This window comes from Myxocyprinus asiaticus, chromosome 21 (assembly GCF_019703515.2).
Source record: "Myxocyprinus asiaticus isolate MX2 ecotype Aquarium Trade chromosome 21, UBuf_Myxa_2, whole genome shotgun sequence".
In the NCBI taxonomy this organism is placed as follows: Eukaryota; Metazoa; Chordata; class Actinopteri; order Cypriniformes; family Catostomidae; genus Myxocyprinus; species Myxocyprinus asiaticus.
In genome coordinates, this window is record NC_059364.1 from 38,008,432 (window position 1) to 38,035,838 (window position 27,407).

Below are 27,407 nucleotides of genomic sequence, written 5' to 3' on the forward strand. Positions count from 1 at the left end.
CTACAAACAATACCCCATAATGACAACGTGAAAGAAGTTTGTTTGAAATCTTTGCAAATTTATTAAAAAAAAAAAATAAAAAAAAATCACATGTACATAAGTATTCACAGCCTTTGCTCAATACTTTGTTGAAGCACCTTTGGCACCCATTAAAGCCTCAAGTCTTTTCAAGTATAATGCTACAAGCTTGGCACACCTATTTTTGGGCAGTTTCTCCCATTCTTCTTTGCAGGACCTCTCAAGCTCCATCAGGTTGGATGGGGAGTGTCGGTGCACAGCCATTTTCAGATCTCTCCAGAGATGTTCAATCGGGTTCAAGTCTGGGCTCTGGCTGGGCCACTCAAGGACATTCACGGAGTTGTCCCAGAGCCACTCCTTTGTTATCTTGGCTGTGTGCTTAGGGTCGTTGTCCTGTTGGAAGATGAACCTTCGCCCCAGTCTGAGGTCCAGAGTGCTCTGGAGCAGGTTTTCATCAAGGATGTCTCTGTACATTGCTGCATTCATCTTTCCCTCGATCCTGACTAGTCTCCCAGTTCCTGCCACTGAAAAACATCCCCACAGCATGATGCTGCCACCACCATGCTTCACTGTAGGGATGGTATTGGCCAGGTGATGAGCAATGCCTGGGCTCCTCCAGATATGAAGCTTGCCATTCAGGCCAAAGAGTTCAATCTTTGTTTCTCATGGTCTGAGAGTCCTTCAGATGCTTTTTGGCAAACTCCAGGTGGGCTGTCATGTGCCTTTTACTGAGGAGTGGCTTCCGTCTGGCCACTCTACCATACAGGCCTGATTGATGGAGTGCTGCAGAGATGGTTGTTCTTCTGGAAGATTCTCCTCTCTCCACAGAGAAATGCTGGAACTCTGTCAGAGTGACCATCGGGTTCTTGGTCACCTCCCTGACTAAGGCCCTTCTCCCCCGATCGCTCAGTTTGGCCAGGCGGCCAGCTCTAGGAAGAGTCCTGGTGGTTCCAAACTTCTTCCATTTACAGATGATGGAGGCCACTGTGCTCACTGGGACCTTCAATGCTGCAGAAATTTTTCTGTACCCTTCCCCAGATCTGTGCCTCGATACAATCCTGTCTCGGAGGTCTGCATCAATTCCTTGGACTTCATGGCTTGGTTTGTGCTCTGACATGCACTGTTAACTGTGGGACCTTATATAGTCAGGTGTGTGCCTTTCCAAATCATGTCCAATCAACTGAATTTACCACAGGTGGACTCCAATCAAGTTGTAGAAACATGTCAAGGATGATCAGTGGAAACAGGATGCACCTGAGCTCAATTTTGAGTGTCATGGCAAAGGCTGTGAATACTTATGTACATGTGATTTTTTTTCCCGTTTTTTATTTTTAATACATTTGCAAAGATTTCAAACAAACTTCTTTCACGTTGTCATTATGGGGTATTGTTTGTAGAATTTTGAGGAAAATAATGAATTTAATCCATTTTGGAATAAGGCTATAACATGACAAAATGTGGAAAAAGTGAAGCGCTGTGAATACTTTCCAGATGCACTGTAAACACAACAAAACTGTAAATTCATTGAATTGAAAAACAATACTTAGCATACAGGTTGTCATGAAGTTCCAGAAAGTCAGTAGTGAAAAAACAAAGTATTTTACATAATTTTATTCCCTGCTGTAATGCCAAATTATCCACATCTAAACCAAACTACAGCAACATCAGGTGAGAGCATGAACCCGTTGCCAATGCAATGTTAAATTTAAGTAATTATGATCCAGATTCAATATAAGCAGTGTTGGGTAGTAATGGACTACATGTAATCTGGATTATGTAATCAGATAAAAAAAATCAATTACTTTACATATAATATAAATTAGATTACATATAATTTTAAATGAGCTGTTAAGACCCAGTCAGTGCTGTGTCTGTGTGTTTTCTTTCTTTGCAGGTTCAGAAGATGTGATTGGGCCTTGTTGCGGTAACCGATTTAAACGCCGTGCTCCTGCTAGTTGTGGCCACTGCATAGGCAGTCTGCCAGCTCCCCGCTTCAGTTTTGGCTGTTGTTTATTTTGAGCATCCATACACTCGCTGATACAGCACTTTACATTCATACATTAACATTCACGACTGACTGACACAACTGATTCCTGATATTCTGATTATGTTACAATTTGCTTCTTTGTGTTAATAAATACTTTTTCTAGTTTACCCATTTGTGTCGCCTTCCCTTTATGTTGCATCTTGGAGCCAGGTGTAACATATGGGGGCTCATAAATTTCCATTCATTTGATTTGGTTCATTTTTGTTTGGGGAGGCTACAGAAGGATAATTGGCTGAAACGTTCGAGACACATTAGTCTTCAGCTTTGAATAGGTATGTTTCTTGCATTTTAAAATTGTGTGTATTTGTATGTGCTCCCCGTTAGGCAGCAGCAACGCTTGCCGTTGATCTTTTTGTATTTTAGTTTGTTATTTTTGTGCGTCTCCTGGGTTGAGTGCACTGCCGGTTTTGAACTATTTATTCAGTACCACGCCATCTGTATTTGAGCACTTCAAAGGGCTTGACTCTCTTGAGGGGATTACTTATAGATAGGTGGGGAGATTTAAAAAAAATAAAAAATAAAACATATCACCAAATTTTGACCATAAGAGTTACCTTGGCTGAATGTTTTGTATTACATATATGGGGTAGGCCAAATTATTTGAGACTGTTAGATTCTGTCATTTGATATGAGTACTGGATAATTGAATTATGACATCAGTGCAAGAATTTAGTAATGCTCCAGAGGAGTTGTTAAACCTATGTTCTAAAAAACAACTGTGGGAAATTGCAGAACTGTATGAATTAGTTGGTGTGGACAAACGATTAAGGAAGGATGATTTCAGGAATGTAATAAGACAAAAGTTGGGTGACATTAAAATATTACAAAGTGTATTAAGGAAGGTAGTTGTAGCTAGGGCTAGTTCTGCTACTCAGAACCCTGCTTTTTCATTTGTGGGGTTATGGTCTGAGCAACAGAAAGAGCTAATTAAAATGCAAAAGTCTCATGAGAGGGAAATCAAAGAGCGTGAAATTAAATTGGAAGAACTTAAAATCGATGATTTGGTAAAACAGCGCAAAATTAAATAAAAAAATGGAGGAAGAACAACAAAATCAGGATCTCCAGTTAAATTTTGAAAGTTTAAAGCTTTGAGCTGAAGCTCGAATTGTCTCCTGATCGCACCAGTAGGGCTCGAGACAGTTCGTTTGATTGGACTAATAATTTAAAACCTTTGCCAGCATTTAACGAGAGAACCTGATGTTTTCTTCTCATTATTTGAAGGCATAGCCGATGAACGGGGGTGGCCTGACGCTGACGGACAGTTATGCAGTAGAAAAGGTTAAAGTAAAATCGGCAGTCCTTAAAACTTTTGAATTGGTTCCGGAAGACTATGGGCAACGTTTTCGAACTTGGAGAAAGAAAGAGAGACAGACACATGTTGAGGTTACAAGAGAGTTAACCAATAATTTTGATCGCTGGTGTGCAATGTCAAAAGTACACACTTTTGATTGATTGCGTGAAATGATCATTATCGAGCAGTTAAACAATATTGTCCCTGACTACATTGTAGTGTATATTAATGAAAACTGTTGAGGCTGCAGTACTGGCTGATGATTTTGTGAAAAATATAATCCTACATTTCAAAGCTCACAAAGAAATGATTGAGGACCATTCACCAAAAGGTTGTATCTGACTCGCTATTGTTTTGAGGAATGAATGTCCTATCCTTAAAGAAAAACATGGTCGTGATAAAGTTATGAGATCCGCCAATGCTTCCGTACCCATTTTGTTGACTAAGTATGTGCAGTCAGTGGTTTGTCCAGAAGAGACATCGGTGTCAAGAAAAAATGACTCTAAAAACGGAACAAAATCTTGGTTATGCTCCGTTTATCTCTAAAGATTTTGTTTCTCAGTCTGGACGAACAGAGTGTGCCAGTTTTTGAGGGATGTTGGCACATCAGAGTCATTTATTTTGGAGTCTGTGTTACTGTTCTCTTCAAACTTGAGTGTTGGGAGAAATGTTTTGATTAGGGGAATCACGCTTCAAACATTGGCTGTTCTTCTACACAGCGTTGTTTTACAGTCCAGGTTAGTAAATGGGGAGGTGACTATTGGTGTTCGCCCCCATTGCCAGTGGAGGGGATTTTGGGAAACCTAGCAGGGGAATGTGTGTGGCCTGACTCGCCCCCCTCACCTATTGTTACCTCACCTCCACTTTTCAATACGGTTGCTGATGATGTGCATGAGCTTACGTCTTGATTGTGACAAACTTACTTGGCTTTTAGCAGGCTGCTTAAAGCGGTTGCACATGGGTTGTCTCTTTTGCCATCTTCTCTCTCCCACGTAGGTCTAGTGGCGGCTCAGCAGGATGATCCTGGATTAAAAGCCTTGTTTGCTGCTGTTCTTGCACCAGAGGATGTAGAGTGCGCAGCAAATGGTTATTTTAAGGACAAAGTGATCTTGCTTAAGTGGATGGCACAGAGCGAGGACCGCGGTGGTGAGTCGCTTGTTCAAGTTATTGTGCCGGCAAAGTTTAGAGATGTTGTCCTCTGTCTGGCACATGGTGATATAGTAGGACATTTAGGGGTGAAGAAAACGTATGACAGGATTTTGCAGCATTTTTATTGGCCATTGTTGAAGAAAGACATCTCACGATTTATTAAAACCTGTCATATGTGCCAATTGACTGGAAAATCAAACCAACCCCTTAAACTGGCTCCACTGTGCCCGATACCAGCTGTGGCTCAACCATTTGAACATCTGTTGATAGATTGCATTGGTCCTCTACCTCCCTCAAAGTCAGGAAATAAGTATCTGTTAACTGTGATGTGCCAGAGTACCCATTATCCAGTGGTTTATGTGATGAGGAAGATCACACCCCGATCAGTAGTTAAAGCATTGTCCCTGTTTATTTCTTTTTTTGGTATCCCCAAGGTTACCTTGGTGACCGGGGAATGAATTTCACCTCAAATATGATTGTTGAGCAGTTAGGAGTTAAACATCACCAGTCCAGCACATACCATCCGCTGAGTCAAAGCATCAAACGCTGAAGGCTCTCCTACGTTCTTATTGTACTGAACTGAAACGTGACTGGGGAGGAGAACTGTGGCTTTTGTTAGCAGCAAGGGAGGTTACGCAGTCTAGTTTGGGGTTCAGTCCTAACAAATTGGTTTTCGGACACAAAGTACATGGTTCGCTTGCTGTTTTACATTATATTTAAAAGGTAAGGAGCCACCAAAAAGTTTGCTAGTGTATGTGAACGGGTTCAGAAAGAGGTTGTTTCTAGTTGGCCAAGCAGTGCGAGAAAATTAGGAGAAAGCTCAACAAAAGATTTTCGGTAATCCGTACAGAACCTGTATGTATCTTCTGGTTGCTATTATGCAGCCCCAGCTGAAAAATTCAGAGGCTCTTTAACATTTTGTTTGTTGCATTTGTCTGTTTCGCAGCGGATGGAGTTGACACAGTTAATAGGTGATTTTCCATCTCTGTTTGGGGATGTTCCATCACGTACTCATTTAATAGAGAACGATGTGGATGCGGGTGATGCTCAACCAATACATACATTTTTCTATCGAGTTCCTTTTGACAAACGCCAGAAATTGGAGTTAGAGGTTCAGTATATGTTAGAGAACGAAATAGCCTCGCCATACTTACTAGTGAGGAAACCGGATGATACATACAGGTTCTGTACGGATTACCGAAAAATTTCTAAAATCACAAAACATGATACCTTACCTCTTCCTAGGAAGGAGGATTGCGTGGACCAAGTGGGCACAGCAAGGTACTTTGGCAAATTTGATTTATTGAAAGGTTATTGGCAGGTGCCGTTAACATCTCGTGCCCAGGAAATAACCGCTTTCATACTCCCTCCGGCTTATACTCTTGCTCTGTTATGAGTTTTAGCCTGCAAAACGTACCAGCGACCTTTCAAAAGTTGATGAATCGCATAGTGTCTGGTTTAGAAGGTTGTGCGGTTCATTTAGATGATGTCATCGTTTACAGTGACAGCAGGGATCAGCATGTGAATCGCGTCCGAGCTTTGTTCTAACGTTTGGCGGAGGCTGGCTTGACTGTGAATTTGTCTAAATATGATTTCGCAAGAGAAACTGTTACTTACTTGTAAAGACAGTAAACCTGGTAACTTTTGCATGACACAAACAAGGACACCAGAATGGGACAGTTTACATAGAGAAATTAAAAATTGTCCCACAGGAATTTCATCGGTAACACATAACTAGTATGGCTGTCAATTGGGCTGAGAAACTACATCACGGTTTCATGCTCTATTACACTTTCTATTGCACCATCTACCCCTCAGCATATGCATCAAACACTAAAAAGTGTAATTGAGCTTGAAATCATGATTGTGCCTAGAGACTGCAATGGCAATATGTACAGTAAAGGAGAAGTTATATTTTGCTCTGCTCTCACCCAAAACCAACAGAATTGCTTCAGAAGACATTGATTTAACCACTGGAGTCTTATGAATTACTTTCATGCTGCCTTTATCTCCTTTTTGGAGCTTCAAAGGCCTGATCACAGTTCACTTGCATTGTATGGACCTACAGAGCTGAGATATTCTTTTAAAAATCTTCATTTATGTTCAGCAGAAGAAAGAAAATCATCTGGGATATGTAAATGATGAGAGAAGTTTCATTTTTGTGTGAACTATCCCTTTAACTACAACATTAACAGAGTAAAAGTTATGCACTTTATTTCGAGTTCGACATGATCAAAGTCATGTCTTGAACAGCCTTGAACAGTTGTCCCACCAGAGAATATTTAGAAAACTTCACAACTAAAATAAACCCCCCAGAATACCTTGCACCATAGACCTCTTTTATAAGTGCATTACTGTAAACATGGTTTTTGCTTGAATATGTATAGAACAAGAAACATTGCTTTAAGTTTCCTGACTCCACTCTGAAGTATGCGTGGGGATGCAAGAGAACTATGTGAGAGAATGCAGAGAATGCAAAGCAACACAATAAAATGATTGTGTTATATTGCATAATTATAACATCTTTCACCACTTCCTTTCTGGGGCTTCACAGCCTACAATAATGAAGTTATGATATATTACTGCCAATCAAATACTATGGAGAATGTTTAATAAAGACAGGCAGTGTTAATGTAAATGGATGTCTTACCCTCGCAAACTGAATGGCAAAAAGCTTCTTGTACTTTGGATCCATGAGCAGGCTGCTCATGAAGAGCTGGTGGTAAACATTTCTCGCTCCTGCAGGAAAAGCAGGTTAGAGGTTTCTCACAAAACCTGTCAAGAGCATTTCCAGGTCGTATTTCACCCCAGTAGCAAACAAATATATGTAAATGTTTAAAAAAATAAATAAAAATAAAACTTGTTTTAGGACCATCAAGATTATTTGCTTTATGACATTATTTTAATGACAATTAACGGTTGTAGAAAAAAATATTAATGTTTAAAATAGGCTTCATTTCTTTTTCAAAATAATTTATACATATTTTCATACGATTCGCTGGTCTGCAGGTTTCTGCAGTGTTGCAGTATGTCAGAAGAGCTGATGTCAGCACACTCATTCATTCACCTTTCCACATCTTGGAGTCACAGAGCATGAGTGTGTCCACTAAAGAGGAGTTCTCTCCCTCTGGACCTCGCTGTAGCCCCACCTGACACAGGATCCTCCTCAGAGCATCTGTTGGGCGACAGTAAAACACACTGATTTACTGTAGCCGCTTCTACATATTAAATGACTTTATTTTATAAACCAGATATGTAGCAGGTGACTCAGCCAAGATTCTATCAATTGTATAATGCAATGGCTTTATAAGACAGCTAAGCATACATGCCAAGTACTACTGCTAGACTTCAAGTACGACAAACAATGTTACAGTAAAATATTACAAATAGGGTTCCAGTGCGATTTGCACCACTTCTACCCTGCAAGCAAGCATTATGACAAACAAGATTGCAACCACTTTTGCTGCTGTTGTGTCTACACAGCAAACAGAAAGTACAGTTTGCTTGAATTTTGCATAGCATAAGATAAATGAAAAACTGAATAACATGAGAACTACAGCAGAGTTTAAAGGAAGAAAGAAATGCAAGGGAAAAAAAAGAAGAGAGAGAAAAGAATGCAGAGACAGACCTGAGTATCTAATGGTTTGGCCGAGCCAGGCTAAAGCTCTGAGTGCAAAACACTGATGAGCCACCACCGAAGAGTGCATGACCTGAACTCGCAGAGGCTTTGTTTGACGGCTTGTGTTCCTCTGCAAAACATTTAAAAATGTACAATTCACAAAGTAGACTGCAACACTTTTGTGGATGGATTTGTTTTTTCACTGAGCTTGTCACAATGCAATAAGTGTTTGTCTTCTCCGTGAAGGTAATATGCTTCCTTAGATCTTCGCCAAAAAGTTATCTTAAAAGGAAGCATAATAATTATGCCTGCATTTCGAGCCACCTTCATAGCATGAGCATTCAAATGATGCAATCATCTGCTTAGTGCTGAAACTGCTAAATGCGAGTTCCTCGTTTACACTTAAATGCTAAAATTTACGATCAGAAGTGTGAAACGCTTGCATTTGTTGTACCAACAAACGCCCTACTTAAGAAGACCTATCATCGGAGAGAGTAACAAACCCAATCAATTTACACATTTGAGGCAGACTGATGGGATTTTATGATTGTTGAGAACTTACCACAATAACAGATTTGGCCTGCTCACAGAACTGGAAGTCCCCAAAGCGAACAGATTTCCTGCCCTGAGAACCGTGAGCAAAAGTAATCAATAAACATAAGCTGAACACAAGAAAAATAAAAAATAGATTTCCTGAGTTGGATTACAACAGCTGCAATTCTGAATTAACGGTTCTGCTTTCTCTCTGTATTTATCCTCACACTTTAGAATTAGCTGAAGCATGCACTTACATCTCTGTCCACTGTGGTGGCGAAACTGACAGCCTCTTTCTGGGTGCAGTTTACAGCTTTCTGTAGTGTATAGATGACCTGTTCGTATGTGTGGACTTCATCATTGAATAGCATGCAGTAGTACGTGTCTCCACGTAGCCTTTAGAGGAAAACAAGTGATTTAAACTTCTCTCAAAAATTTGAGATAAAATGGGTTTAACAGTAAAACAAAATAGCAAGCAGAAAAGTAGTGTGCAAATGTGTACATTTAATCTTCAAAACGTGATGAAAAGATACTTGGGTCTTCAAGTATAACCAATACTAAGTGTGACAGTGATGCTTGGGTTGTTTGTAACAGCATTAAGTAACAGGGGTATGAGGGTGCATGTGTCTTACGGTGGCTCAAGGCCTTCAGGTAGCTCGTCCTCTTTATCCCAGGTGAGCATGTCCACAGCATATTTGAGTATGATGGAGAAAACATTGTATGTGCGGGCGACCATCTCAGCAGACAGATTAGCCAACGGATCCTGCCGAACAAGACAGGGAGTGTCAAGCTCTCTTACCATTAAATATATCCAATTCATTTTTATATAAATCCACAAACACTTTAAAACAGGGTTACCAGCCTTTTGACCAACAAATTTCCATGTCTTTTCTATGACCTTTCTAGTCATTTGTGATAACCGGATACAGATTTGTAAAAATCATTTTGATTCAGACCGATTTGCTAATGAAATATTTAGAGCCATTTGAGAACAAATTCAAAAGAATGATTTAACTGAAGTTAAAGACGCTGACTACCACCCCTGGGGTCGAATCCAGGGCGTGCTGAGTGACTTCCAGCTAGGTCTCCTCAGCAACCAAATTGGCCCGGTTGCTAGGGAGGGTAGAGTCATATGGGGTAACCTCCTCGTGGTCGCTATAATGTGGTTCACTCTTGGTGGGGCACGTGGGGAGTTGTGCGTGGAAGACGCGGAGAATAGCGTGAAGCCTCCACACACGCAATGTCTCTGTGGTAACGCGCTCAACAAGCCACGCGATAAGATGCGCAGACTGCCGGTCTCAGATGCGGAGGCAACTGAGATTCGCCCTCCGCCACCCGGATTGAGGCGAGCCACTACGCCACCACGAGGACTTAGAGTGCATTGAGAATTGGGCATTCCAAATTGGGGAGACATTTTTTTTTAAAAAGAATAATACGTTTTGTGCTTTTAATCCATGAGTATTAGCACTGAGGCAATCTATGGCAACAAACCCCTGTAAATTTGATAAAAATTACTGTATGTTTTAGCAGATATACGCATTTCAAATGTACTTCTCTTCCAGGAAAACTAACCAAAAATATCAATGACCAATAAAATCCAAATTTATGTCTAATAAACGTCTTTCTATACTGAGAATGTACCACCTCCTAATACTAACTGCCTCCAACTAGCAATAGCAAGTAGCAAATCACTGTTTACGATTGTGACATACACTAAAGGCTATTGGCTGTATTAAAGAAAAGGAAGTGCCCTTCAATATGCCCCACACCAACTTCTTATTTCAATAGAAAATGCAATGCACAGGAAAGACAGCTGCTTTCATCAAACGATTAAGTCTTTAAGGAACAGGAATTGTTAAGAGGGATCTGATTTAGGATATTTAAATTCCTTATGATTCTCATTTCTTCTGCCAAGACTGTGTCACAGAGTTAGAGGTGTCTTACCTTCTGGGAAAAGTCACTGATATTAGGCTCGTGTTTCTGACAATAAGGGCCCTTCTTCCAGGCCTCTGTGTCACCACAGTCACAAAAGCCTCCTCCCCCTGAGGTGGTCATCTACAGAGAGAAGAGCACAAAGAGTCACTTCCACACACACACACACACACACACACACACACACACACACATACATACATATGCAAAAGACAGCTCAGAGATTATCACAAGCCTAAAGAGACCAGATTGTGAATAAACTAGTTGCTTTTTGTGGCCCAGAGTCAATCTGCAACTGACATGACTGTCTGGTCCTGTTTTACTTAAAATAAACACTTGTGATGGCTAATGGGTTTAATTATTCAGAGTGGCCACATGAAGTATTTGGACACTTAAGCCAAATTTAAGTCAATTAATTCCACTGCATTAAAAACCAAAATATCAAACCACGTGGTGTCTACAAACAAATTATCTTGTCACAGAACTACCTTCACTTTTCTTTGAGCCATTTTTGCATTTACTTCAATCCAACAGGTTGCAAGGTCATTTTAGTGGATGTATGAAGTCAGTTTCCCTTAAGTTTGCACTGGTGTCCTAGCAGAGTAACCACCGGTGTGATTCATCACATTAACTACAGACATGTTGCACTAATGTTTGACAAGCAAAAAAATAAAAAAATAAATAACTATAAAATTCTTCTTCATTTGAAACCCAGCAAACTTCTTTTTGGGAAATGTTTTGCTTAAAAAAAAAAAAGAAAATAAAAGTGTGGTCATTTTATTCCAAATAAATGCCACCTGCTTTGATATTTAGCCATCTAATGCATATTAATGCATATGCTAATAATAAAAAAAAAACTACTCCTGCGTCAGAGGTAAAGGTGAAACGGCACTTAAATTAGAGACTAGGAAATTGATTCAGCTTGGTCATTTGCAACAGCTATAACAGCCCTGCCAGTACTTTGACTTTTACAAGAACCGCACCATGAATCACATCCCTCATTGACAGATGACATGTCATTACATGGTAAAATCTTATGAATTATTATTTCAGTCGAGCCATAATGACCAACTTCTCTGACTTAGATTGGTTGTTTGATTGCGGATGTGGACAGTAGGAAGTTCAACACCACACATGGGCCACGTGGCACAAGTGTAGCCAGCTCTTAATGCTCCAGATGGGACTGGCCTGCACTCACTGCAGTACACTAAACTTTGACACTCTCTGTCACACTCAAACATGACTGTCCTACCAACATGCTAAAACATACCTGAGTGAGGTGCTTAAAGGGATAGTACACCCCAATTAAAATGCTGTAATCATTTACTCACCCTCATGTCGTTCAAAAGACCTATGACTTTCTTACATGGAACATAAAAGGAGATGTTAGGCATTGTTCATCTTCAGTCACCATTCACTTCCATTGCATCATTTTTCCATTCAAGTGAATGGTGACTGAGGCTAGCATTCAACATACCACTTCCTTTAGTGTTTGGGTTTGGAATAACGTATGGTTTGTAAATGATACCAGAATTATAATGTCTGGGTGAACTTCATCTTTAAAACATTCAAGGGAAGTGGCTACAGTGGGTTTGTGGAAATGTCTTTGTGTACACTTACCCTGTAGCGATGCTCTTTGTGAACGCTGCCTAAGAAGCACTGCATACACAGCACGCATGTTGGATCAGCCGCACACTCCCTGTGGAGAAATGACATCAAATGTAGTGACATACAGATCGACAGGGGCTCGGTTTCAAGTCCTAGTGAGCTGCATGCAAAGCATATTTTAGCATCGTTTTGGCTTCCTGGCATTTATCCTATAAGGTTACGTGAATCCCAGAATGTACTGTAAATGAATAGCTCAGATTCAGTAGTGAAAAATATGTCATAGTATACAAAATCGTATTATTTCATTTCGTTCACTAAATCAGTTATCACTAAAACTGTCAATCAAAACAGTTTAATATCCATCACTACTGAGGTTCCATTTGCTGCATATCCACCAAGACAGTAGAAAGCAAAGCAGTTCACTAGGATTTGGACCAGGATCACGAAAATGACCTACACTATTTCTTAGGATGCAAGATGTGCTTCACGCACTTTTTATTTTTTTTTATTTTTTACATCAGCCAGATCAGATCCAAATCTCATTATAATACCACCATGATAAAGCATAAAAGATATGCGTGAGATGGTTAAGTTGTTTTCAGGAAGAAAACAGAGCAGAGCTGTTTGTAATACACACTCCAGTCACCTTTGGCCTCTTTGCCGGCTTATGGTGATCTAGCCTTAAGGATTTAACCTAACAGCAACCTGACCTAATTCAGCCATGACTTTCGACGGCTGTGGGAATGCAATGAACCCACATTAGCCCAGGTCAAACAGCTTCAATGACTTCAGTGTGTAAACAGCATACGCACATGGCTTAGGACGTGTACATTAACTCTGCATCACTGAACTTCCAGACTAGGTCACGCTTCATGACTTCTTACATATACGTTCTGTTCCAAAACTAATGAACTGCCTGCATAAGGGGCAATTCACACCAATCACACTGCTTTTCTATGTAAACATGCGCTAGATAGACATCTTTGCCGTTGTGGCACATCTCTGTGTTTTCAGCATCTCGCGCATGACCTCTGAGTTTTTAAGACATCGTATCAAGTTAAGACAACTTGATATTTTAAGCATGTCTTGAGACACCTGTGTTCTGTTCCATGTGTTGCCCTGTTTCTAGCAGAAAATATGTTCCATGCAAACGGCCCCGAAGATACCTTGTTTTGGACAAACTCTACGGCAGCATCACATGTATCCTTCACAGTGAATACGATCCCAGAATGCATTCCGAAATCAAAACCCAGGGTGATGGACAAAGCAGCATAAATACAGATTAAAAAATATACAGTATATTTTAATACAAATTTCATACAATACCAAAAAGTATCGAAAAACTAACTATTTTACTCAATATCTGTGTCTGTTGTGTATTTTATGCAGGGACTAAAAATGGTTCAAGGAATGAAAAACGAAAACGAACAAAATTTTGGGCAGAACGTAACAGAAAACCGGAACAAAGTGATTTTCAATTGTTCCGGAGTGAAAACGTTATTTTTAAATGCTGGAAACCAGTTATAACCGGTTAATTTTGTTCTGATAATTTTTTCATTAAACTTAAGACCAAAGGGTTCACCACAGTATATTTTTGGAACTACACCACTTCATGTTTCATTTTTTCGGGCAACATGTCCTTTGATCCTTAAAGAAACTGATGCATCATACAATTATTTGCCTAATTGTCCATTGTGGATGTCGTATTCTGTGAATAAAGACCTTTTTAACAACTATGTATAATTATTACATATACATGCACGACAAATCCAGATACACGGAAAACATTATTACAACCCCAATTCCAAAAAATGTTGGGACAGAATGAAAAATTATAATAAAAACAAAAAAGTGATTTGTAAATTATATTCACCCTTTGCTATATTGAAAGCACTACAACTACACATAATATGACGTTTTAGCTTGTGAATTTCATTTATTTTATTTTTTTTATGTACAGTAATTTCAAATCAGATGATTGCAACACGCTCCAAAAATGTTGCGATGGGCAATTTAAGACTAATAAAAATTTAACGAGTTAAAATAACAAGGCAGTGTGAAACAGGAGATGTTAAACATGTGAGGCAATCGTGTCGCAGTATATAAGGAGCCTCCAAATACATCCTAGTCCTTCGAGAGCAAGGATTTTTCAAGACTTGTCAATTTGCCAACAGATGCTTCAGCAAATAATCCAGCACTTTGAGAACAATGTTCCGCAAAGACAAATTGGAAGGATTTGGGGCATTTCACCCTCTACAGTGCACAATATAGGTAAAAGATTCAAGGAACCTGATCAAATCTCGGTGCGTAAAGGGCAAGACGAAAACCATTTCTGAATGTGCGTGATCTCTGATACCTCAGATGTCACTGTTTTAAAAAACATCATTCATCTGAAATGGCTATCATGAACATGGGCTTGGGATTACTTTAGTAAACCTTTGTTAGTCAACACCACACGCCGCTGCATCCACAGATGCAAGTTAAGACTTTACTATGCAAAGCAGAAGCCCTACATCAACACTGTCCTGAAGCGCTGCCGACTTCTCTGGGCTCGGTCTCATCTTAGATAAAAAGTAGAATAGTGGAACTGTGTTTTTTTGGTCCGATGAGTTCACATTTCAAATAGTTTTTGAAAAACACAGCCGTCGTGTTCTCCAGGCCAAAGAGTAACAGGCCCATCCAAGCAGTTATCACCATCAGGTCCAAAAGCCAGTGTCTGTATGGGCCAGGGGTGTGTCAGTTCTAGGGGTGTAAGTCGGACGTTTCATCACGATACGATCTTGTATTGATTCTCTTGGCCTCAGATCCGATATTTGCCAATACTTTAAAGTCTGCTATGATATGATTCTATTCAGGGCCCTGCGATCGATATTCCGATATTATGTGCCTATTTTACACAATCAATGACCATTTTTTTTTGCCCTCAAATGCAACCAAAATATAATTTGATTATTTTATTCAGCTCTCTGTATACACATTGGGACATCCACAACAAAATAAGATACTTCAGATGTTGAAAACAATTATACAGATAAATAATATAAAAAAATTAAGTCACAGTAAGTGATTATCACTCGTTTGATGACAGTTAATTTTTCAGTTTAGTCCAATTCAAAATACTTACATACCCATGACTTGTTTCCAACTATCCGTGGTTTTCTTGGCTACAACTTCCACAGTTGTAATGAAAAATTCTGTTACAGTTTACTGGGATAAATGTTAGTAAGGGTGTTGATGTGTAGATGTGTAAAGTCTTATAACTGATGCTAGTGCTGGGCAGCAGGTGATTTCTCTTTCCCTCATTAGTGCTGTTCAGAATGTCGGCGTTGTCAAGATGTTTCACATGGTTGAACTGCTCCATGGTACTTTAAAATAGCAAATTCTCATGTAAAATTAAATGGGTCGCATGCACAACGATATCGATAGAAGCAAGAATTAATCATGCATGTTAGCCGCTCTGCGTTTGTCACGAGAGCTCACATTTTAAGGAATGCCCGGTTGATGCCCTCGAACGGATCCTGTTAATGGAGCTCGCATTTCGCTGGAAGCCAGGTTGATGCGTGCACACGCCGCATGGATAGCAGAGCACAATTTGGCTTCAAAGACCCCGTGCACATCCGTGTACCACATGAAAAGCATATTTAGCGCTCAAAGTGAAACGAATTTAATAAGGTTGCTTCATCGCCTGACGGAAATGAGTACGGACATGAGGGTATTAAAATAAAAGATACATCTTAAATTTCTATATCAATATTTACACGTTGTATCGATAACACTGGATCATTAGTCATTGGATAGATGCATCGATCCAGATCGATGGATCGTTACACCCCTAGTCAGTGCCCATGGCATGGGTAATTCGCACATCTGTGAGGGCACCATTAATGCAGACAGATATGTAAAAATTTTGGAGCAGCATATACTGCCATCCAGCACAGTCTTTTCCAGGGACGTCCAGGCATTTTCAGCAGGACAATTTCAAAACACATACTGGCCGAATAAGCAGAGACTGTGGGCGCAAGATTGGGCTGCCTGCAGTCCTGACCATCTCCAGCTGAGGATGTGTGGTGCATTATGAAGCGCATAATATGGCAATGAAGACCCTGTACAATTGTGCAGCTGATGACCTGCATTATGGATGAATGGGGGAAAATTCCACTTTTTGAACTTAATCTTAATGCCTAATTGCTTAATAAGTGTTATTAGAAGAAATGGTGATGTTTCACCGTGGGAAACACTCAACTGCCCCAACTTTTTTGGAGAGTGTTGCAATAATCTGATTTGAAATTACTGCACATTTAAAAAGAAATTCAGGTGAAAGGTAAAACATCATATAATGTGTAGTTAGAAAAGGGTGAATATAATTTACAAATCACTACTTTTTGTTTTTATTAGCATTTTTCATACTATCCCAACTTTTTGGGAATTGGGGATGTAGTTGTAAAAAGTACTTTTCTCAATTGTTTCCAATTCTTCACTGAAATATTGTTCGATATGTTGCATTAACACATATTTAATGCTGCAGGGTTTTGACTCAAACAAATTTTTCATTAAAATTTTACTTAACTGTTAATTAACTGTATGCTTGTTATGATTTCTATTGTGATAAATCGCTAATTTTTTGTTTATTTTGAGGCAAGTGGCTTATTTTGAGCTTATTTTTCTAGACCAGGTTGCTTGTTTCTCTTGTGAGATCTGGCAATGCTGTAATTGGTATTTCACTCACCCCTTAGCAAGGAGTATTGTAATTTTTAAAAGAAAATTATTAACTGTTCTTTTATTTTGTTCTAACCAGTAACCATTTGGAAAGGAGACTGCGGAACTCTTGAACCAGAACAAAAGAAAATAGTTATTTCTCAGATCGAACCGAAATGAAAAACATTTAGTTTTTAGTCCCTGATTTAACGCTTAAAGGAATAGTAACGGGTTCAATACAAGTTAAGCTCAATCAACAGCATCTGTGGCATAATGTTGATAACAAAAAAACAAATTTAGACTAGTCTCTCCTTTACTTAAAAAAAAAAAAAAAAAGTTACAGTGAGGCACTTACAATGGAAGTGAATGGGGCCAATCTGTAAATGTTAAAATACTTACTGCTTCACAAGTATGGCCACAAGATGCAAACAACATGCGTGTTAATGATTTTAGTGTATAAAATCTCTTGCTAACCTTAACTGTGCTAGCAATTTTACAACTTCGTTGCCATGATGATGTAACACCATAAACCCTAAAACCATCACAAAAATTATGAATTAAACAAATTTACAACTCATAATACACAAGTGCTTTTATCAAATTTAGAAAAGCTTCACATTTCTGCCCTTAAACCCTCAAAAAAATGGGCCACATTCACTTCTACTGTGTCTCACTGTAACTTCGATTTTTGCTTTTCTTTTTTTTTTTTTTTTTTTAAGAGGGATGTTTAAAGAAAAATATGTGTGGTAATCAACATCATGCCACAAATGCTGTCAATTGAGCTTAACTTGTATTGAACCATGTGTTAGCTTGGCAACATGTTAACGTCAAACTCTAATAGAATCAACTGTGAATAGGTCAACCCTTGCAGAGCACTATTTATGTTACACAATGTTGCTGACAAGTAAAGCGTCCCATTTATGAGGTTTAAAGTCATTTCGGATGCTATGAAGACAGCAAACTAGGTTTTCGAACAGGACCATTCTCACTTTTGAAGCACCTTTTGAAGTCAAAACAAAGCCTCATTCTGGGTGCAGTCTAGAGAGAAATGACCTGCTTCTTTGGCAGGATCAAGAGTAAATTATGTACTACTGATGTTCTACCTGCAGGAGTATGTTGGCTCTCCCACTTTAAAGACATGTCCACAGAGCTGCGAAGGCTGGTTGCTCTGTTCCAGCTTGGCCAAGCCCACGGATGGTTCTTCACCGCACAGATACCACTCCAGTGGGGACTGAAGCAGCAACTGGGCCAGCAGGTCCTCATTCTGAGGGTTCAGGTTGGGTCCCAGGCAGTAGATCTTGGGGACGTAGCAGGCCAAGTGCTGATACACCTCTTTGGGCAGGTTGCTCACTTGTAGCCATTTCTGTGGATGGATGGGTAAAGTTAGAATTATACATGTTTACGTCAAAGGGGATGCCTGAAAATCAGAAAAAAAAAAGGCCCTGAAGTATACTTTTACCCTTAAATGGGATTTTTCATGTCATCAAGTTAATACACCATTAATTACTGATTCATAGCATGTATCCATGTAGAGCAAATATGCAGAGCCCAAAAAAACCTTCACATCGAAATTGGCAAAGTAGGTCAGGTGAACAAAGGTCAAGTTTGAACAGGAACGCTAGTGATTGAGTTTTCTTCTACTGTAATGCTTGCCTTCATTGCTTTATATTTGTGTAGCCTTATTGGACAGCTTGGGAAGTAACAAGCAGGATTCACCTCAAAATATGTTTTAATACATCTCCAAGCCAAGCTAATTTCCATTAATGATGGTTAATGTATAAAATTGTCATGGCATTTTAAACATGTCATTTCCACCACAGAATTTTATTAAACACAATACAGAATTTGAGATGTGCAAGAAATGACACAGTAGTAAACATTTACTATTTGGCCAGTGATATTTCGCAACGTCAACCACCACAATGTCTATCAGCTAAAGAAAATATAGCACATTCCAGTTTTTGTCCTTATGAGGGCTCTACTGGCATACAGTCAGCAAGGTTGCAGATGTTTAGACAGAACCTCCTTTAGCTAGTTTCCCACTGCTCAACGAGAGCCTCAGTTATCAGTAAATCTAGAAAGAAGATAAAGGCAATTTTCAGGACCGTTCATGCCATCGGGAAGACTACTCTCGGATTTCTAGTGGATGGATGTGCGAGTACGTTTTAACTACCCACCATCACATACACAAATTCTCCAGTTATATAGCATTATATTACCAGAACTGTGTGATTTTCATGATGTGTGGAATTTTTTCAACGCTCCACTTTCTAAAATGCACAATACTAGAAGTGCCCGAAGTTGAAGAAACACCCATATGCCGTTACACTGCCCGTCCCATGAAGATTATTTTTGCTTAACTCAATAGCCAAACAATTGTTCAATATCTATAGATGACACCAGGGGCGTAGCAACCATTATAACTGGGGGGACATGCCTCCCTCACTTTTAGAAATATCGAAATTCACAAAGTGAATGGGGCCAATTCGTGGAGGGTTTAAAGGCAGAAATGTGAAGCTTATAATTTTATAAAAGTACTTACATTAATTCTTCTGTTAAAACTTGTGTATTATTTCAGCCGTTAAGTGGTTTAAATCATAATGTTTATAGTCATTTTAGGCTTTGTTGACATTACATCGTCATAGCAACGAAGTTGTAAAATTGGCTATAACTTTACACAGAAAAGGTTAGTAAGCAATTTTGTCACACTACAATCATGTTAATAAATATATTGTTTATGTTTTGTGGCTATACTTTTGAAACAGTGAGTATTCTAATGTTTATGGACTTGCCCCATTCACTTCCATTGTAAGTGTCTCACAGGAATTTAGATTGTTGCTCTTTTGTTTCTTTTTTTTTTTAAAGAAAAGGAGGGACAAGTAAAAATGTATTTTTGTGGTAATCAATATTATGCCACAAATGCTGTCGATTGAACTCAACTTGTATTGAACCAGGAATATTCCTTTAACCCCTTCACATGTACGATCACCGGTGTGATTACACTAGGCTGTGCTCAGATGGGTACGATCAAACCGGTGTGATCTGCATTCCTGCTGCTGTTTACCAGCAAAAGAGGGACTGAAGCAGTTGTAATAATGAACCAGCTGCTCAAATAGTCTTTCCAACATCACAATATCTTTATTTCTATATTTTACAAACATTCACTAAATAAAAGTTTAAAGCCATTACTGTCGGAGCACACCACTTTGGGATTTAAATAATATAATCTCATAGTATACAGGTACATCTAAACAATGATATTGTTCTTTGACTTTTCCATGTTTTTTTAATTATTATATATTTTTTATTATTATATTGAATTTAGATGAAAGGAAATGGTGATGTTTGTGGCATATCTATTTAAGAATATAAAAAGAAAATATAAAAAAAGATCAGTGACCAAAGTCAATAGTGTAGACAGGGAGGTGACACAAGCTTCTGAAATTGTTCAGGTAAGATCATATTTGACACCGACATAAAGCAATATTTTTGGTTTTGGCTGACTGGACCAATGTTTGAAATGTTTGACAGCAGTAATTAAATTATTTAATTATTTTGTTTAATATTAAAATTTATATTCATACATGGTTTCTACATTTTAGTACTAACTGTTAAAGTTCTATCATAAAAATGCTAATGTTTCTGAAAAAGCTCAGTTGATATGCTTTCTTTCAAAATATTTCACATATTCTTAAATACATAAAACACGTAAGAAAAATAATATATTCTTTTCACTTCACCCTGCGGGGCTCCAGTGTTGAGGGTCAGTGATGAGGAGATGTTGCTGCTCATTCTAACCACCTGGTGTCTGCTTGACAGGAAGTCCAGGATCCAGCTGCACAGCGAGCTGTTTAAGCCCAGACCCCGGAGTTTTACATCAAGCTTGGAGGGCACTATGGTGTTGAATGCTGAGATGTAGTCTACAAACAGCATTCTCACATAAGTGTTCCTTTTTTCCAGGTGGGAGAGAGCAGTGTGTATTGTAGATGCAATGGCATCATCAGTGGAGCGGTTGTTGCGGTAAGAAAACTGCAATGGGTCCAGTGATGGAGGCAGCACAGAGCAGATGTAATCTCTGATTAGTCTCTCAAAGCATTTGCTGATGATGGGGGTCAGAGCAACAGGACGGCAGTCATTTAAGCAAGTGATTTTGGATTGCTTTGGTACAGGCACAACGGTGGACGTTTTGAAGCATGTGGAGACTACAGACAAGGAGAGGGAAAGGTTGAAAATGTCCGTAAAAACACCAGCCAGTTGGATCGCGCACGCTCTGATGTCGTGGCCCAGAATGCCGTCTGGACCAGCGGTTTTACGGATATTTACCCGTCGGAAGGATGAGGTTACATCCGCTACAGAGACGGAGAGTGAACTAACCTCTGTAGCTTCGGCCGCGAGAGCTCTCTCTATGAGGGCGGTGTTATTTCCCTCGAAACGAGCATAAAAAGTATCTAGCTCATCCGGGAGAGCGGTGTTCATGGCGGAGTTTTTATTCCCTTTAAAGTCCGTGATGATATTAATTCCCAGCCACATGTTTCTAGAGTTGGTGGTGTTAAACTGTCCTTCAATCTTGTCCCTGTACTGGCGTTTGGCTGCTCTGATAGTTTTGCGGAGTGCATAACTGGCTTCTTTCTGCTCCTCCGCATTCCCGGAATTAAAAGCGGAGGTCCGCGCATCAAGTGCAGCACGAACATCGCTATTTATACATGGCTTCTGGTTGTGGTAGATCCGTATTGTTTTAGTCGGAACAACATCCTCTATGCACTTTCTGATGAAACATGTTACGCTATCAGCATACACCTCGATGTCGTCATCAGAGGCGGACCGGAACATCTCCCACTCCGCGTAATCAAAACAGTCTTGAAGCGTAGAATCTGATTGGTCCGACCGGCACTGGATCATTCTGAGGGTGGGTGCTTCCTGTTTCAGTTTCTGCCTGTAAGTGGGCAGAAGCAGAACGGAAGAGTGGTCCGATTGGTGGGCGGGGGAGGGATTTGTAGCCATCCCGGAAGGGAGAGTAGCAATAGTCCAAAACCCGGTCCCCTCGTGTGTTGAAACTGATGTGTTGGTGGTATTTTGGTGCGACTGATTTAAAATTGGCTTTGTTAAAGTCCCTGGTCACAATGAACGCGGCCTCAGGGTGCGTGGTTTCCTGCTTGCTTATACTCCCATACGGTTCCTTGAGTGCCCGGTCTGTGTCTGCTTGTGGTGGGATGTACACAGCAGTGATAATGACCGCTGTGAATTCCCTCGGTAGCCAGAATGGTCGACACAGAAGCATGAGAAATTCCAGATCAGGAGAGCAGAAAAACTTGATAGAATGTACGTTCCTCTGATCACACCAGGATTTGTTGACCATAAAACATACACCACCACCTCTGCTTTTACCCAAGAGGTCTTTCATTGTCTGCTCGGTGCACGGAGAACCCCACAGGTTCGATGGAGGAATCTGGAATCTCAGCAGACATCCAAGTTTCCGTAAGGCAGTTAATGCAGCAGTCCCTCGTCTCTCGTTGGAAAGAGATCCGCGCTCTCAGCTCGCAGAGCTTGTTGTCCAGAGACTGAACATTTGCCAGTAGAATACTGGGTAGCGGGGGTCGATTTGCGCGACGTCTTACTCTGATGAGAACGCCGGCTCTATTTCCCCTTGTCTTTCTGCGTTTCCACAGGCGGGCTGCCCAGACAAAGGGCTCCGCTGGCGTGTTTGTAAACAGCGGGTCGGCATTGAGGAATTTAAAGTCCGGTTTTCAGTGTGCCATTGCAGAACCAATGTCCAAAAGTGTTCGTCTGTCATAGACAATAAGGCAGACAACATCCAAGACAAAAAAATATAGAATTGTAAACAAAATCAAAAAACTGCAGTGTTGTTTCGGAGCTCGCAACGCAGCAGTCATACTCGCCGCCATCTTGAGTCAACCTCAGTGATGTAAATATCCAATGTTACAGTGACATCATTCACTGTAGCCATCATACATGACAAAAGGAAATATAAGGTAGAATTTTGAAGACATGTAACAGCTTTTGTTCATTAAGGAAATACTGTAATAACCTCACTGACATCAAACGACAAGTATGATGCACAGCCTGATAGTTTCAACAGTATTTTATACTTTTTGTATTGTACTTTTAATACAGTAGGGCGCATGTGTTGCCATGATTACAGTGCTTTGCTAGAGGGAAACCGGATTACATATGTACAGTAAGTGGAACTTGGCACTCTCTGCAATTGTCTACATCGACCTACTAACCTGGATTCAGTACTTAAGCATACAGCCATACAATCTAGGGTCCATTTTTAAAAATTACCAAGTAAGCATTGATTTTAAATAAATCAAATCTGAATTTTAGCAGCAAAAAACAAAAGCTGAGACTAATAATTACATTTTTTCATGCATATGCTTTGATATCCTAGTCTAATATATCCAGTGTGCATTGCAGCCTTTTAATTTCTATGAGACATTACAACCACAGCATTAAAATACTTTGAGAAGTGACATGTTTAGTTTGCAAGACAACATAGGCAAGCCACTAAATTATAAATTTAACCCTTGTGTATCAATAAAAAAAATTTACTCAGAGGTCCTTTGAGGACAAACGTGTCCACGTCAAAAAACTGCCAGAATTATATTATATATTAATATTATTTTCCACTTTCAAGGAGTTAATGATCAGTCCTGATCATATCTACCAAATATTCATTCATTTTCAGGATTTTAACCCTTTAAATGCCAGCTTGTTTACATAATGCCACTGTTGTTTTTTTTTTACATTTTCTCAATACACACATACAACACACCCACACAATTTTAGCTGCATCATTTATTCAACTGGCCTGCAGTGCTCTATAATACAGCAAACAAAAAACAGGAAAAAAGCATGTATTTGCTCCATAGGCTAAACATGAGAAAAATTGCATCACCTGGTGGAAAATATTAAAAAAGTAAATTTTGAAGCCAGGGCTCCAGAATGAAAGCATAACGTCATAGAATTCATGATTTTATGCTTTAATGGCACTGGGATCAAATATTTCAGTTTTAATGGGTTTCAATGGGGACATTTTTGTCCTGAGGTCCTGAGTGTAACTATTTTTTTTTTTTTTTTTTTTTGTACACAGTGTATTATAGATGTATTATAGGAACTGAGGTTGAAATATCAAAATTCCCCCCAAAATACACACCTTTGGCAAAAATGTATGCCGTTAGCATTAACACAGCCAAAATGATCTAAAAAACAAAAATTAAAAAGACAGAAATGTCTCAAAGGTCGCACAAGGGTTAATGTTTGTTTTGACAACCCCAACATCGGTTAAATAACATTACTGGAGTGGCAAACTCATTGCCTCCCTCAATACCTGATATTCAGTGGTAGAAAAACAGTTCATAATTATACTTTTAGGGCATTAAAACACAACAGATTAATGTTTTATTCCACAATTACTCATTTCCGCATGACCATCTGCTTGTTTAAATAAACGTATTAAGTGTCCCAAGTGAGCGGTCCAAGCTAATGACAGCATAAACTAGGCTGTAATACATCAAGAGTCTAGATGTGATGAACAAAGCGGACAGTTGTTTTTATCGCAGCCTTCTCAAAACAACAGTAACAAATCTGTTTAAAAGCCCATCTCTTTGATAGCCAAGCCATGCGTTAAAATCACATGCGATAAAACATTCGAACCTCTCTAATAAAGCCTGGAGATATATTATAGAAATCTGTGTAAAACGGCGTGTCAGGTGTGTGTTTTGGAGGCTGAGGTGTGAAAATCTCAAAGACTAGCTGCTAGCAAGTTAGCAGGACAACACTGGGGAAAACCACCAAGAAAAAAACTGAAATTTCACCGCGCCCGCAACGATTTTAACATCTAACTACATGTCGTTTATAAGAAGAGACACTTTAGAAAGTATTCATAAAACTGTCGCCTACCGCAGCCGTGTCTTTTGCGGAGAAATTGAGGAATTCGCTGCAGAGAGCGGACGGAGAATCGCGATCAGTCTCGGCCGCCGCCATCTTTACCTCAGTAGCCGCCAGCAGCAGCAGCAGCAGTAGTAGTAGTAGTGATGAGGGAAGCGGAAATCAGCCGTTAGTCTTACTTCCGCCAGGGAACTAGATAACTTTTCAGCTGACTAATGGAAAAGTGTCCCTGTTGTTGCCCTGGTGACATGTGGTGAAGTCAAAATGAAAATAAAAATTATGTCATTATATACTCACCCTCATGTCGCCCCAAACCGGTATGCTGTTCTTTTTTCCTTTTCTTATTTTCTGTTGTATTTCTAACACCTTGTCTACACCAGATGCGAGTGATGTCGTAACGGCTTGAGGCTGTCTACACTTGACGCGTCAAAACAAATGATCTAAACCGTTTATTTAACTGGCAGGGAGTTGCGCCAGCGCGTGAAGCGCAAAATAGATGTTTACAGTCGGCGCAATGCAACTTACACATCCAGTGTAGACAGCATCATTGATTATAATGGGAGTGGTTTGCTTTTGTGGCTCCATGCCACTCGTGTCTGGTGTAGACAGGGTGTTAGGAGAATGTCTGAAGAATCTTCACACAGCACTTTTCCATACAATAACAGTTTACACCGATCAGCCACAACATTTAAACCACCTGCCTAATGTCACGTAGGTCCCCCACGTGCCGCCAAAACAGCTCCGACCCATTGAGGCATGGACTCCACAAGACCTCTGAAGGTGTCCTGTGGTATCTGACGCCAAGACATTAGCAGCAGATCCTTCAAGTCCTGTAAGTTGTGAGGAGGGGCCTCCATGGATCAGACTTGTTGATCCAGCACATCCCACAGATGCTCGGATTGAGATCGGGGGATTTGGAGGCCAAGTCAACACCTGGAACTATTTGTCATGTTCCTCAAACCATTTCTGAACAATTTTTGCAGTGTGGCAGGGCACATTATCCTGCTGAAAGAGGTCACTGCCATCAGGGAATACCATTGCCATGAAGGGGTGTACGTGGTCTGCAACAATATTTAGGTAGGTGGTACGTGTCAAAGTAACATCCACATGAGTGCCAGGACCCAAGGTTTCCCAGCAGAACATTGCCAAGAGCATCACACTGCCTCCGCCGGCCTACCTCCTTCCCATGGTGCATCCTGCTGCCATCTCTTCCCCAGGTAAATTACGCACACACACCCAGCTGTCCAAATGATCTAAAAGAAAACATGATCCATCAGACCAGGCCACCTTCTTCTATTGCTCCATGATCCAGTTCTGATGCTCGTGTTCCCATTGTAGATGCTTTAGGCAGTGGACAGGGGTCAGCATGGGCACTCTGACCGGTCTGCGGCTACGATTGGAGATGCTCTGACCCAGCCATCACAATTTGGCCCTTGTCAAAGTCACACAGATCCTTACGCTTGCCCATTTCTCCTGCTTCCAACACACGTAATTCAAGCACTTAATGTTCACTTGCTGCCTAATAATATATATCCCACCCCTTGACAGGTGCCATTGTAACGAGATAATCGATGTTATTCACTTCACCTGTCTGTGGTTTTAATGTTGTGGCTGATCAGTGTATACCGACCACAGCTGTCAAGCTCCAAAAAACAAAATACCATAAAAGTTGTTTGTATTCTTTGACTTTTGATGCCATATGAAAGCTCTTTGTAAGGAACAGTCATAATTCACTGAAAATCTTCCCCTCCGCTACAGCTGTCAAATATCATTCTCCATTCCACATACATGAACTGGCACATGGGGTTTGATTACAACACAAGCAGGAGCCAGAGGTGTTTTGGCGTCAAAGATGCCAAACCTGGCTCAACAAACCAGTGGCCCAATTTTTAATCTGAGTGAATACGAATGAGATTTCTTTCTGTTCCTCACACAAAGCTAAATTGCAAGTGATACATCAGGAAAGACTAGGAATAGTCATATGGACTACTTTAATGGTACTTTTATGGTGGTTTTTTGTTGTTGTTGTTGTTGTCCTTTTTGGAACTTGACAGTCACGGTTACTGAAATAATGTGGGTTTTATATATGGAAAAGAGCTGTGTAAAGATTCTTCAAAATGTCTCCTTTTTCATTCCATGTAAAAAAATAACAGCATACAGGTTTGGAAAGACATGAGGGTGAGTAATTTTTTCGTGAACTATTTCTTTAAAGTTTGTATAGTTGGGGTACAAAGAAAGAGGCTATGCAGTTCTTGTTCTTTCACATTTTTAATTAAACAAAACCTTCAAGGTTCAGATCACATCACTTTATCGCACAAAGGTACAGGCTCACGTTGTAAACAACTTGTGAAGAAAAAAACAAAATCATGTATTCATTTTAAAATGTGTCAAAAACTGGATTTGCATTTCTAGAAGGAAATACCAGTGCTTGCAAGGCAAGAAAAGAATAGCTTTATAATGTTATGAAAGTTTAGTTTTTTTTTTTTTTTTTTTTTTTTTTTTTTTTTTTTGGTTCTGCATGAAAGAAATGCTTTGAAATCAGAGCTGCTTTGACATTTTAGTCATAACTCAGCATGCGTGTTGTTTTCTGTCACTGTGCGCTACAA

General features: G+C 39.8%; 1 protein-coding gene across 5 annotated transcripts in view; it reads right to left on the bottom strand.

The window, feature by feature from the left end:
- The window catches only part of ubr2 (ubiquitin protein ligase E3 component n-recognin 2), a 67,463-nt gene extending 42,551 nt beyond the window's left edge, over positions 1-24,912 (bottom strand). For all 5 annotated transcript variants that reach the window (XM_051648055.1, XM_051648052.1, XM_051648054.1 and 2 more), the window contains exons 1-10: positions 24,814-24,912; positions 17,997-18,256; positions 12,211-12,289; positions 10,603-10,713; positions 9,291-9,421; positions 8,916-9,054; positions 8,687-8,749; positions 8,134-8,254; positions 7,573-7,680; positions 7,156-7,244 (exon numbers count right to left, since the gene is read on the bottom strand). In XM_051648055.1, coding sequence (XP_051504015.1) covers positions 7,156-7,244; positions 7,573-7,680; positions 8,134-8,254; positions 8,687-8,749; positions 8,916-9,054; positions 9,291-9,421; positions 10,603-10,713; positions 12,211-12,289; positions 17,997-18,256; positions 24,814-24,897 — 1,185 coding nt within the window. In that variant the 5' untranslated portion in view covers positions 24,898-24,912. The remainder of the gene's footprint in view (positions 1-7,155; positions 7,245-7,572; positions 7,681-8,133; positions 8,255-8,686; positions 8,750-8,915; positions 9,055-9,290; positions 9,422-10,602; positions 10,714-12,210; positions 12,290-17,996; positions 18,257-24,813) is intronic.
- Between the last annotated feature and the right edge of the window lie 2,495 nt (positions 24,913-27,407).